The sequence below is a fragment of the Piliocolobus tephrosceles genome, chromosome 2 (assembly GCF_002776525.5).
Source record: "Piliocolobus tephrosceles isolate RC106 chromosome 2, ASM277652v3, whole genome shotgun sequence".
In the NCBI taxonomy this organism is placed as follows: Eukaryota; Metazoa; Chordata; class Mammalia; order Primates; family Cercopithecidae; genus Piliocolobus; species Piliocolobus tephrosceles.
In genome coordinates this window covers 135353596-135367885 of record NC_045435.1, presented here as the reverse complement: position 1 = coordinate 135367885, position 14290 = coordinate 135353596, and the positions used below count along the sequence as shown (strand labels likewise).

The 14290-nt window shown below is 40.1% G+C and overlaps 1 protein-coding gene across 1 annotated transcript in view; it reads right to left on the bottom strand.

The window, feature by feature from the left end:
- Positions 1 to 8076: 8076 nt before the first annotated feature.
- DYNC1LI1 (dynein cytoplasmic 1 light intermediate chain 1) overlaps positions 8077 to 14290 on the bottom strand; it is a 52197-nt gene continuing 45983 nt past the window's right edge. The window contains exons 9-13 of the mRNA XM_023192255.1: positions 12840 to 12899; positions 12667 to 12711; positions 11924 to 12044; positions 10850 to 11005; positions 8077 to 9000 (exon numbers count right to left, since the gene is read on the bottom strand). Of these exons, the coding sequence (XP_023048023.1) occupies positions 8891 to 9000; positions 10850 to 11005; positions 11924 to 12044; positions 12667 to 12711; positions 12840 to 12899 (492 nt within the window). The 3' untranslated portion in view covers positions 8077 to 8890. The remainder of the gene's footprint in view (positions 9001 to 10849; positions 11006 to 11923; positions 12045 to 12666; positions 12712 to 12839; positions 12900 to 14290) is intronic.

Sequence of the window (14290 nt, the reverse complement as noted above, 5' to 3'; positions counted from 1 at the left end):
AAAGAAAGAAAGAAAGAAAGAAAGAAAGAAAGAAAGAAAGAAAGAAAGAAAGAAAGAAAGAAAGAAAGAAAGAAAGACAATAAGAAAAAGTCAGGCCGGGCATGGTGGCTCACACCTGTAATCCCAGCACTTTGGGAGGCCGAGGTAGGTGGATCACCTAAGGTCACGAGTTCGAGACCTGCCTAACATGGAAAAACCCTATCTCTACTAAAAATACAAAATAGCCGGGCATGGTAGTGCATACCTGTAATCCCAGCTACTTGGGAGGCTGTGGCAGGAGAATCACTTGAACCTGGGAGGCGGAGGCTATGGTGAGCCAAGATCACGCCATTGCACTCCAGCCTGGGCAACAAGGGCAAAACTCTGTCTCAAATAAATAAATAAGAAAAAGTCACATAGCTGCCCCCCCACCTCCAAAAAGGACAAGACTCTTAAACAAGTACTTTACAAAAGAGGATATCCAAAGGCCAGTAAACATGAAATATGCTTCACTTCATTAATTATCAAGGAAATACAATTTAGACCACAAGATCCTACCATACATCAGCAGAATGTCTAAAATTGCAGACAGTCAATAGTTTGTGTAGACAAGGATGTGGAGCAACTGCAACTCTCATGTTGCTGGTAAGTTATGGAAATTCTTTTTTAAAAAATTATATATTATTAACATAAAATTCACTTTTTTTTTTTTTTTTTTTTTTTTTTGAGATGAGGAGTCTCTCTGTCACGCAGGCTGGAGCACAGTGGCATGATCTCAGCCCACTGCAACCTCCGCCTCCTAGGTTCAAGTGATTCTCCTGCCTCAGCTTTCCGAGTAGCTGGGACTACAGGTGCATGCCACCACGTGCAGCAAAGTTTTTGTATTTTTAGTAGAGACAGGGTTTCACTGTGTTAGCCAGGATGATCTCGATCTCCTGACCTCGTGATCCACCCACCTCAGCCTCCCAAAGTGCTGGGATTACAGGCATGTAATTCACCCTTTTGCGCGCCCGGCCCAAAATTCACCCTTTTGAAGTGTACGAGTCAGTAGTTTTTAGTATATTCACAAGATTGTGCGACTAACACCACTATATAATTCCAGAGTACTTTCCTTACCCCCCAAATAAACCCCACTAGCAGCCACTCCTTATTTCCTCCTTTCTCTACCTTCTAGCAACCCACTAGTCTACCTTCTGTCTCAGAGCATTTGCTGTTCTAGATATTTCACATAAATGAAATCACACAATATGACTTTTTGTGACTAGCTTCTTTGACTTAACATGTTTTCAAGGTTCATTCATGTTGTAGCATACATCAACACTCCATTTCTTTTCATGACTAATATTTTATTGTATGGATATATCATTTCATTTATCTGTCTGCTGATGGATGTTTGAGTTGCTTCTGCCTTTTGGCTATTATGAATAATGCTGCTGTACACATTTGTATACAAGTTTCTGTGAGGACATATGTTCCTATTTCTGTTTGGTATAAACATTGACATGGAATGGCCAGGTCATATGGTAACATTTAACCTTACGAAGAACCACTAAACTGTTTGCCAAAGCCGTTGCACCACTTTACATTCCCACCAGCAATGGATGGGGGTTCCAGTTTCTTCATGTGCTCACCGACACTCATTATTTTAGCCATCCTAGTGGTTGTGAAGTGGTATCTTATTGTGGTTTTGATTTGCATATTCCCAATGACTAAAGACGTTAAGTATCTTTTCATATGCTTATTTTACATTTTTATATCTCCTTTGGAGAGGTACCTCTTCAAATCCCTTACCCATGTTTAAATTGGGCTGTCTTGTTATTGAATTGTAAGAGTTCTTTATATATTCCGGATACTGGGCCTTTCTCAGATCTATGATTGCAAATATTTCCTCCCAAGAATGGGAATTCTCAAAAGCACTTTGGAAAAACTTTGGCTTTCTCTGCTAAGGTTGAAAACATATATAATCTATGGACCCAATAATCCACTCCTGCATATACACCCAACAGAAATGAAAACATGTTTTTCCATCAGACATATTCAACAGTGTTTACAACAGCATCATTCATAATAACAATTGAAATACTAAAAATCACCCAGGCATCCTGTGGTTAGGCTGAGTAACAGTGCCCCAAAAAATGTCTACGTTCAAATCCCTGGAACCTGCAAATGTTACCTGACTTGGCAAAGAGACTTTGCAGATATGACTGAGGATCTTGAGGGGGGTAAATAAGATTTCCAGTTCAGCATGTAAGGAGTTTTGAGGTCATCACTTTGTCCTAAGAAGTAGAGCTGTCAGGGCCAGGCATGGTGGCTCACGCCTGTAATCCCAGCACTTTGGGAGGCTGAGGCAGGTGGATCACCTGAGGTCAGAAGTTCAAGACCAGCCTGGTCAACATGGTGAAACCTCGTCTCTACTAAATATACAAAAATTAGCTGGGCGTGTTGGCAGGCGCCTGTAATCCCAGCTACTTGGAAGGCTGTGGCAGGAGAATCGCTTGAACTCGGGAGGTGGAGGTTGCAGTGAGCTGAGATGGTGCCATTGTGCTCCAGCCTCGACAACAAGAGCAAAACTCTGTCTCAAAAAAAAAAAGAAGTAGAGCTGTCAGAGAAATGGTCACAGGGCAAACCACTGCCTCCCAAGTTGGAGGCAGACTGGTGACACACAATCACAACTTACCGGAGCAGAAACCAGTGGGCATACACCTCTGCGGGAACTGGTACTGGGACAGAGAAATCTGAACTGTAATTGATGAATTGCCCAGAGGCTCAGTTTGGGTAAGTGTGTGAGTCCGTAATTCTACAAAGACCCAGTCATAAGAGGGTCCCCACACTTTGTGAGTTTTACCTCTAGGAGCTCTCCCAGGTTCTCACAGTGAAGATCAGAGTGAAGATCTCACCATGAAGATCTCTCATGCTTCTGGCAGGGGAGGGGGAAAAAGTAACCATTTTGAAATATGCCAGAGTATTCTGTTCTTAACAAGCCCTGTCCTCAAGAGAAACGATTCTACCACAGTCTTACCTGTTGAGGTTTTATCAGAGCCAAACCAGCCGGGCGCGGTGGCTCAATCCTGTAATCCCAGCACTTTGGGAGACCGAGACGGGCGGATCACGAGGTCAGGAGATCGAGACCATCCTGGCTAACACGGTGAAACCCCGTCTCTACTAAAAACTACAAAAAACTAGCCGGGCGAGGTGGCGGCGCCTGTAGTCCCAGCTACCCGGGAGGCTGAGGCAGGAGAATGGCGTGAACCCGGGAGGCGGAGCTTGCAGTGAGCTGAGATCTGGCCACAGCACTCCAGCCTGGGTGACAGAGCGAGACTCCGTCTCAAAACATAAAAAAAAAAATAAAATAAATTATCAGAGCCAAACCAACCTGGTGGAAGGGAAACACCTAACTCCAGCCCCTTCTAGACATCCTGTCCCACCTAAAAGGGGTGGGGGTACTGAAAGGCACTTGTGAGGTTTACATCCCAGGAGCACAGGCTTACTAAAACTGAGACCTTATCATAGGAATACAGAAAGCTTCCTCTCTCTATATACCACTAAAGGACTACTTACCAGAGTTCCTTTTACTGTACATCATATCCAACTGTTAACACAAAAGTGTGAAGCATACAAAAAACAGTTTGAAGATGGAGCAAGCATCAGAACCAGGCTGGGATATAGCAGGGATGTTGGAATTATCAGACCATGAATTTAAAACAACTACGACTAATACGCTAAGGACTCTAGTGGAAAACGCAGACAACATGCAAGAACAGATGGGTAATGTAAGCAGAGAGGTGAAGTCTAAGAGTGTATCAAAAAGAAATGCTAGAGACTAAGAAAAAGCTAACAAAGAATGCCTTTGGTGGACTCGATAATAGACTGGACTGAAGGAGAGAATTGCTGAGCTGAGGAAAGAATTGGTGAGCTGGAGGTCATGTCAATAGCAACTTCCAAATCTGAAAAGCAAAGCGAAAACAGACACACATGCACACACACGCACACAAAGGAACAAAATGTCCAAGAACTGTGGGGCAACTACAAACGGTGTAATATATAGATAGTAGGCATACCAAGAGAAGAAAGGAACAAAATCAATATCTGAAGCAATGACTGAGAATTTCCCCAAATTAATGTGACACCAAACTATAGATCCATGAAGTTCAGGAAGCATTAAGAAAGATAAATGGGCTGCGTGCGGTGGCTCACACCTGTAATCCCAACACTTTGGGAGGCTGAGGCAAGAGGATTGCTTGAACCCAGGAGTCTGAGACCAGCCTGGACAACATGGTGAAACCCTGTCTTCACAAACAATACAAAAATTAGCTGGGTGTGGTGGTGTGTGCCCGTAGCCCCAGCTACTAGGGAGGCTGAGATTGGAGGATTGCTTGAGCCTGGGAGGCAGAGGTTGCAGTGAGCCCTGATTGAGTCACTGCACTCCAGCCTGAGTGACAGAGTGAGACCTTGTCTCAAAAAATAAAATTAATAAAATAAAATGAAAACAAATGAAAAAAAAAAAAAAAACCCTACACCTAGGCATATCATATTCAAATTGCAGAAAATTAAAGAAAAAGTCTTGAAAGAAGCCAGAGGAAAAAAGCCCCTTTAGAGGAACAAAGATAAGAATTTCATCTGATTCCTTTTCAGAAACAATGCAAGCAAGAGAGTGCAGTGAAATATTGAAAGTGTTAAGGGAGGGTATATGGAATTATTCAAGGGGCCCAATTTAATCACTTCAGTCCTTACAAGAGGGAGACGGAGATCAGAAAGAAAGTGATGTGACGGATGCAAAGTTGAAGATGCTAGGCTGCTGGCTTTGGAGAAGCGGCCAAGAGCCAAAGAATGCAGGCAGCTTCTAGACGCCAGAAAGACAACAGATACTCTTCTAGAGCCTCAAAAAAAAAAAAAAAAAAGCCAGCTCTGCTGACACTTAACTTTAGCCAAGTGAGGCTTATTTTGGACTTTCAACCCCCAGCATGGTAAAATAATAAATTTATATGGTTTTAAGTCACCAAATTTGTGGTAATTTCCTGCAGTAACAGGAAACTAATACAAAACCATCTATAGCATAATAGATACTATATTTGCACAATGGAATAACATGCTGCAATAACTATTGATACACGCAACAAAATGGATTAGCCACAAACTTGATATTGAAAGATGCCTGGCACTAAAATAATATTAACTCTGTAAGATTCAATTTATATAAAGCTTAAAAATAAGCCAAACTTACCTGCGTATTTGTAAGTTAGGCAGTGGTTACTTGGTGGGTGGGGATACTGATTGAGGGGGCACACTGGAAGCTTCTGTGAGGGCTGGCTAATGTTCTGTTGCTTATTTTGGTGCTGGTTATATGTGGTCACCTTGTGATACTTCAAACCATACACTTGCACATTTTTTCTGTATTGTGTACTTCAATAAAGTTGGCTTAAAAACAAATAGTTTTAAAACAAAGTTACTTGCAAAAAATTCGTACAAAAATAGGTTTCAGATTTTTGAGACGGAGTCTCACTCTGTCACTGGGGTTGAAGTGCAGTGGTGGGAGCTCGGCTCACTGCAACCTCTGCCTCCCAGCTTCAAGCGATTCTCCTGCCTCAGCCTCCTGAGTAGCTGGGATTACAGGCACCTGCCACTACGCCCAGCTAATTTTTTGTATTTTTAGTAGAGACGGGATTTCACCGTATTGGCCAGGCTGGTCTTGAACTCCTGACCTCGTGATTCACCTGTCTCGGTCTCCCAAAGTGCTGAGATTACAGGCGTGAAGGTTTCAGATTTAAACATGATCTATGCAAGGTTTTAAGATTAAACTAAATCCCAGAGTGAACAATTACAGTAAATTGAAGTAACAACTCAATTAATTTCAAGGATTTTCTAGTACATGTTCAACGTCTCACACACACAGAATGAGTTGGTTTATACATGCAAACAAGGTAGCAGATATATCCAAGTATACCAAATACTGTCTGCAGTTTTCCTTTTTTCATTAGTTCCACTTACTTCATCAAGTACTGATTTAGAGAATCTTCACCACCCTTTTTGCAGAACCCTTTTTGGACTAAAGATTTTATCAATGGCATTGTTTATCTCAAAAAAATTTTTTTTTTTTTTATTGAGACAGAGGAGTCTCACTGTCGCCCAGGCTGGAGTGCAGTGGCACAATCTCAGCTCACTGCAAGCTCCACCTCCCGGGTTCACGCCATTCTCCTGCCTCAGCCTCCGGAGTAGCTGAGCGCCCCCCACCACACCTGGCTAATTTTTTGTATTTTGTAATAGGGACGGGGTTTCACCGTGTTAGCCAGGATGGTCTTGATCTCCTGACCTCGTGATCTGCCTGCCTTGGCCTCCCAAAGTGCTGGGATTATAGGCGTGAACCACCGTGCCCGGCCTACCTCAAATATTTTATCAGACAAAATGTTTTCATAAATTTTTGTATGTCCATGAACACCATTTTATCCTCTCATATACATACGTGTATATCTATATTTATACATGTAGATATACATATACACATATACATCTATGCATACATCTATATTTATACATATATATTATATATATATATTTTTGTGACAAGGTTTATCTCCCAAACTGGAGTGCAGTGGCACGATCACAGTTCCCTGTAGCCTCGACTTTCTGGTTGTGATCCTCCCACCTCAGCCTCCCAAGTAACTGGAACTACAGGCATGTGCCACCACACCCTGCTAACTTTTTGTAAAGATGTCTCATGTTGCCCAGGCTGGTCTCAAACTCCTGGGCTCAAGCGATCCTCCCACCTCAGCCTCCCAAAGTGCTGGGATTATAGGTGTGAACCACCCACACCCAACCTCTCGTATATTTTTAACATTTATATTAAATATAAGGTGTCATATACTGTTAAGACTAAATAGATTTTAAAGTTTTAATGAAGTGATTGTGTTAGATAATAGAGGTATTGTCTTCCAACTTTTTGTTTAAAAAAACTTCGGAATATTGATTTCAAAGTAGTAACAAAGACCAATTTAAAGGGCAGTAACCATTTTGCCCCCAACTATATAAATGACTCAGGTCAAATGTAGATGTGTTCTTTAGTTGAACTTCAATAAAACGATCCATTTGTTCTGTTTTTTTTTTTTTTTTTGAGACGGAGTTTCGCTGTCGCCCAGGCTGGAGCACAGTGGCCGGATCTCAGCTCACTGCAAGCTCTGCCTCCCGAGTTTAGACCATTCTCCTGCCTCAGCCTCCCAAGTAGCTGGGACTACAGGCGCCCGCCACCTCGCCCGGCTAGTGTTTTGTATTTTTTTAGTAGAGATGGGGTTTCACTGTGTTAGCCAGGATGGTCTCGATCACCTGACCTTGTGATCCACCCGTCTTGGCCTCCCAAAGTGCTGGGATTACAGGCTTGAGCCACCGCACCCGGCCACTGAAGTTTCTAAAACAGTAATTGAAAACTGAGTATTGAAAAGGTGGAATCAGCAACAGGTGTTCTCACCTGTAATGGACTGGCTATGTGTTAGTCCAACTGCCAAGCTTTTAAATCAGCTTCTTCCCGTTAAATGATAAAAGGCTGTATTTTTATCTACTAGATATACTGACATACAATTCTACAGTTTGAGGCACGACTGTGAGGAAGATGTGTTGACCAAGGCAAATTCCCAAATTAAGGAAATTTATAGGATAGGGAATGTCATGTATTCATGTATCTCTTGGGTCAGAATACTTAATAATTATATTACTAATTAGGTCAAACATTTTAAATTAGTCAGCCCTCTGTATGTGTGGGTTCCATATCCATGGACTGAACCAACGGCAGAAGGAAAATATTTGAAAAAAAAAATTGCAACTAAACAGGCACTTTTTTTGTTATTTTCCTCTGAACAATACAGTATAAGTATATACATAGCATTTACAGTGAATTAGGTATTATCATCAAGAGATGATTTAAAGTAAACAGGAGGATGTGAATGCAAATACTATGCCATTTTATATCTGGGACTTGGGCATCTGTAGACTTTGGTGCCTGAGGTGGGTCCTGGAACCAATCCCTCATGGATACCAAGGGATGACTGTACTAATAATCTCACTTATTACCTGACACATGTAAATTTAAACATAAGAGAATGCAACACATTATTTGAACCTGAATGCAGAGAATAAATACTTTATTAACTGATTACAGTTGAAAGTCACAAAAAAAGGGGGTATATTAAGGCAAAGCCATATATATATATATGTATAGACAAATCCAAAGATTGTTACCTCTTTACATTTGAATAACCTCTGCATTTTTCTTTTACACATTTAGGCAGTGTGCTTTCTCTTCTTCTCAGTTAAAGATTCTAAATCATATTTTGGTGACAACTTACAGGATCAGTGATTGAGACAATGACTAGTGTATCAAACGCTATCTGATAGTTTTCTTAGCATATTCCGTGTGTGGTGGTACATTTATTTTGGTGTGCAAAATCTGACAACTGACGATTTTTCTGTCAGCAAAACTAACAATTTTTTTTAAATGATTTTAATAGTTATAACTAAAATAAGCTTAGACTTCCAAGTCAGTCAATGCCCAAATTGCATGTTTTCTGCCCTTCCCCTAAACCCTTTTACGTTTTAAATAGCCTTTAGAATACAATCACATGGTTGTATTTCAGATCTAAAGTTTTGAGATTTTCAAAATCAAAAATTACTTCCTTATGCAAAATGGCAATGCAAACAGCAATCCTACATAATGTAGAATCATTTTTCTTCTGTATAGCTCCTTCTAAAAAATGGGCAACCACACACACACACACACACACACACACACACACACACACACACAAAAGACATAAATTTAATCCATCTGAAGAAGCACTCCAGCTTTCTAATTCCACTTTTGAAGGAAAAGGCAGAGGCATGTTTACATTATCCCAGAAAACTGAATAAATGGCTTTATTTGGTATCTTCAAGAAGCTTCTCCTTCCGTAGGAGATGTAGGTGTTGTGGGAGAAACTGTAACTGGTTTTCGTGTAATTCTATCTAGTTCCGCATGAACATCTAAGACAGGCTTCTGGCCTACATTGAAGAAAAAGAAAACAAACAAGATTTAGATATAAGTGAAAGTATCGTTTTCACCAATATCTCTTCATTTAAAAATTGCTAACACTTTCATTAACTTTATTTAACACACTAAATTATATAAACAACCCTTAATTTAAAAATTTCAAGCCAGACGTGGTGGCTCACACCTGTAATCTCAGCACTTTGGGAGGACAAGGTGGGAGGATCACTTCAAGTGAGGAGTTCGAGATCAGCCTGGCCAACATGGTGAAACCCTGCTGTAATCCCAGCTACTCAGGAGGCTGAGGCAGGAGAACTGCTTGAACCCGGGAGGTAGAGGTTGCAGTGAGCTGAGATCACACCACTGCACTCCAGCCTGGGCAACAGAGTGAGACTCTGTCTAAAAAATAAAAACTAAAAAAAAAAATACATTTCAAGAAAAAACAAATTCCCTCATTTTAAATTGTGGATCTGTTACCAAATGGAGTTAAAACAGGCACCTGTCATTTAACCTCAGAAAGGTGGGGTTTTTTTGTTTTTTTTTTTTTAAGGCACAGGACAATAAGAACAGTAAAACAGAAAATAGCAACAAAAATTTAGCATCTAGAGATGATGATGAGTGGTAACAATAGATGACAATAAAAATGTGGCAAGGATACAGAGAAACAAACTTTCCTAACCTGCTGATGACTATTTAAAATGATACAGCATTTTGGAAAACATTTTGGCAGTTCTTCAAAACCTTTGTTTAAACCGAGTTACTACACAACCCAGTAATTCCACTTAGGTACTTACCCAAGAGAATTACAAACAAATATCCACACAAAAATGGATATTCACAGCAGCACCATATTAATAATAGTCAAAAAGTAGATGAAACTCAGATGTCCATCACCCAGTAAATGGATAAATGAAATGTGGTATAGCCATATAATAAAATATTATTCAGCAATTAAAAAGGAATGAAGGCTGGGTGTGGTGCTCACGCCTGTAATCCCAATACTTTGGGAGGCTGAGGTGGGCAGATCACTTGAGGCAGGGAGTTTGAGACCAGCCTGGCCAACATGGTGAAACGCCATCTCTACTAAAAATACAAAAATTAGCTGGGCATGGTGGCAGGTGCCTGTGTGATCCCAGCTACTCGGGAGGCCGGAGCAGGAGACTCACTTGAACCCTGGAGGCAGAGGCTGCAGTATCACGCCACTGCACTCCAGCCTGGGCTATTTCTTTTTCTCAAATAAGAAAAAAAAAAAGAAATGAAGTACTGATACATATTACAACATGTATGAGTTTCAAAAACATTTGTTAAAGCCATACATTGTATAACTCCATTTACATGAAATGTCCAGATAGGCAAATCCACAGAAGAAAGAGAGAAGATTCGAGGTTTCTTTTGGGGAGATAAAAATGTTCTAAAATCAGATTATGGTGATGGCCTGCCCAACTTAGTAAAGATACCAAAACCAGGCCGGGCGCGGTGGCTCAAGCCTGTAATCCCAGCACTTTGGGAGGCCGAGACGGGCGGATCACGAGGTCAAGAGATCGAGACCATCCTGGCTAACACGGTGAAACCCCGTCTCCACTAAAAATGCAAAAAAAATTAGCCGCGCATGGCAGCGAGCGCTTGTAGTCCCAACTACTTGGGAGGCTGAGGCAGGAGAATGGCGTGAACCCGGCAGGCGGAGCTTGCAGTGAGCCAAGATCGCGCCACTGCACTCCAGCCTGGGCGACTGAGCGAGACTCCGTCTCAAAAAAAAAAAAAAAAGATACCAAAACCACAGAATTATGTATCAGTGAACTAACTTCATTATATCTCAATAAAGCTGTTATTTTAAAAAAAGTGACTTGCTCCCCATACGCATACCTGACTTTTTGGCGGACGGTGGTAAACCACTGCTTCCACCTCCAGCCCCACCTGCAGGGCTACCACCACTCACACCAGGGCCTCCTGGAGAGCCAGTCTTTTTACTCAACAAACTGTTGAAGAAATTTGCCAGAACGCCTTCACTTGTAGCTCCAGCTATAAAAAACAAAAAACAAAAAGCTTTAGTCAAAACATAAGATTTTTCCATAAATTATTATTATAGTAATCACATACAGAAAATGAATAAACTTAAAATTTAAGAGTTTTATATTCCAAATTCAAGTCTAGTTTGATCTTTTGATGCTGAGTAATTTCTTTAATGAGTAAACTTTAAGAGTGTAAAGTAATTATTTAAAAATTAGAATGTTATTTTTAAAAGGCCAAAGGTATTTTAAACAAAAAGATGTTATATACTAATATATATCTCCCTTTTGAAAAGAATTCTTTAAAAATAGAACTGTTGAGAAATTGCCTCAAATATTAGGTATCCTACATGAAAACCGGTAGAAGTTCCCAGAGATAAATGGGCAAATGATAGCAATAAACAATTCACAGAAGAGAAACAAAAATAGAAGGAAAATACTAGGAGAAAAACTCTTACTAGGTAGTATTTAAAGCATGTTAATTAGGTTGTGGTAAAACTGCAGCACTCAATGTTGATGACATGCAAAGTTGAACAATCCATTTGAAAAAATATTATCCAAAGGCATAAAAACATAAACTCTTTGACGTACTAATCCCACTTTATGGCAATTGTTCCTACAGAAATAACTATTATGCATATAGTTTTTTCTTTATGTTAATTGCAGATTACTTACTATAGTGTAAATTGTGAATTTCTTCAATGATCTACCAGGAAAGTGATTAAATATAACAAAACTTCTATCATAGAAATGATACATCACAAATACACTGTAAAATAGTTTACAATCTGGTTAACTATGAGATTATATGTCCATAGAGACAAAGCCTAAAAGATATTGCACAAGAATGAAAATAGTTACGGCAAAAGGTGAAATTTTAGATTTCTATCGTAAAATGTATCATCTTGTTATCTCCTAAAAAGAGATGTACCTTTCATGTTTGGATCAATTTTTTTTGACCCAGCAGGGATGGGTGATACGCTGGCAACATTAGATGATACAGATCTATTTGGTGTTCGCGGGGAGCCTCCTGGGACTCTTGGTGAAGCATCCTATGTAAAAATAGGAAAATACAATTATAAAAACCTGAAACTTTCATTTTCACAAAAGTTATTATTGTAAAAAGAAATTACTTTGCAACTATCCCCTGTTCTGCTGGTACGTTTATAATGCAAGCCATTGACAAAATTGTTAGCAATCCTGTCCTCATTATTAGAGAATGCCAGAGAGAGGCTCATTACATTTCAACATACTAATTTTCCTTTCATAGAAAATAAAGAACATATTGACTGATGATGTATAGTTACAAGCTTGGGAGTCAGATTTGGTTTCCAATCTGGACTTGTATTCTTCTAGCTTTGTAATCTCAGGCAAGCCACAATGTCCTCCCTAAGGCTCCCATTTCCTCATCTGCAAAATGGGGCTAATAACAGTCCTGCCTCATAAGGTGGTTGTGAGAATTTGTAAAATGACACATAAATGGCTGAGTATTGACACAAAACAAATGTTACAAATAGATCTTTACACTTTTAAAATCTCACAAATTACAGAAGAATTCTGAATTCAAGTTTATATCAAAGCACACCCATATGAAATATGTACATAATTAAGAAAAAAGAACTAAAATAGTATGTACTACATTTTAAGCATTTTGTCAAAATTTGTAATACTGACCACAGGCCTTCCAGCTGCAGTTGGTGGCTGCTTTGCTAAAAGGGACTGAAAAAAACCAAAATAATCCTAGTTTAGACATTCATAGCATATACTGGTGTATTTTTAAAGAAAATACACACAAGAACAGTTTACTCATTAACCATACTAAGTCTGCTTCTGACATAATTTCATACCTGTAGCTTCATAAGAAACACTTGATCATCTTCTGCCATAATTTCCTTCTCATGTACAAACTGAAATGAGCAATGCACAAATGAGCAAGTTTAATATATTATGCTAACACTATTAGTAACTTATTCTCTAGGTTAGACTAATTAAAAAAACAGTTCAAGAATTTGAACATTACCTATACTATATTTATGTTCACATGTGTGAGCTGCCCTACCCAAGGCCTCCAGCAGAGATGTCCAGTAACTAGCTACAGTTCTAGAAATGTTCTGTATCTCTGCTGTTCAGTATGGCAGTCACTAGCCACCAGTGGCTACTGAGCACTTGAAATGTGGCTAGTGTTACTAAGGAATTGATTTTTAATATTATCTAATTTTACATTTAAAAGGCATATGAGGCAAGTGGCTACTGCGTTGAACAGCACAACCCTAGAGTCACAAGCATATTAATCACGCTCACAAAATTTGCTAAACAGCAGTTACGGTGTTTTAAAAGGGCCAGTAATATCCTAGTTAAGTGAAATGCAACTTGTCCCTTGTTTCTCTGAAATAAAAATATAATGGCTATTCTATGAGCTGAGTAATTAGGAAAAGGAATTGCAAAGTCTCCTGCTTCTATTCTTGCTGTATAACACATACCCAATCTATTCTCTTCCCAGGAGCCAGTGATTCTTTTAAAAGGTTAAGTCAGATTATATCACTCCCCTGCTCAAACTCTCAATCACTTTCCATCTAACTCAGAATGAAACCTAAAGTCCTTATTGTAGCCTAATGATAAAGACCCACAATAACTTAATCCTGCCTCTCATCTCCTGGCACTCTAACCTTCCTCACAGCTCTTTCCTGCTCCGTCTTCCTCATACATTTCTGCTTCAGGGCATGTGCACTTTTAGTTCCCTCTGCTTTCAGCATTCTCCCCTCTTTATCAAAGACCTTCCCCCAGCGTTCATAAACAGCATGCCTCACGGCCCAGTCCCCTCGCTTACTCTCCCTACACCCTGCTTTATTTCTGTAGCACTTATCACTACTTGACAGGTGTCTACGTATTGGTTTATTATATGTATCACTCTCCTTCCCATTTAGCACTTAGAACCTAAACAGGGCCTGAGGTGATACTCAATAAATATTTGTGGAATGAATAAAAGAAAAAGATAAATTAAAAAAGCACAATCTGAGGCCGGGCACGGTGGCTCAAGCCTGTAATCCCAGCACTTTGGGAGGCGGAGACGGGCGGATCACGAGGTCAGGAGATCGAGACCATCCTGGCTAACACGGTGAAACCCCGTCTCTACTAAAAATACAAAAACTAGCTGGGCGAGGTGGCGGCCGCCTGTAGTCTCAGCTACTCGGGAGGCTGAGGCAGGAGAATGGCGTAAACCCGGGAGGCGGAGCTTGCAGTGAGCTGAGATCTGGCCACTGCACTCCAGTCCGGGCGACAGAGCAAGACTCCGCCTCAA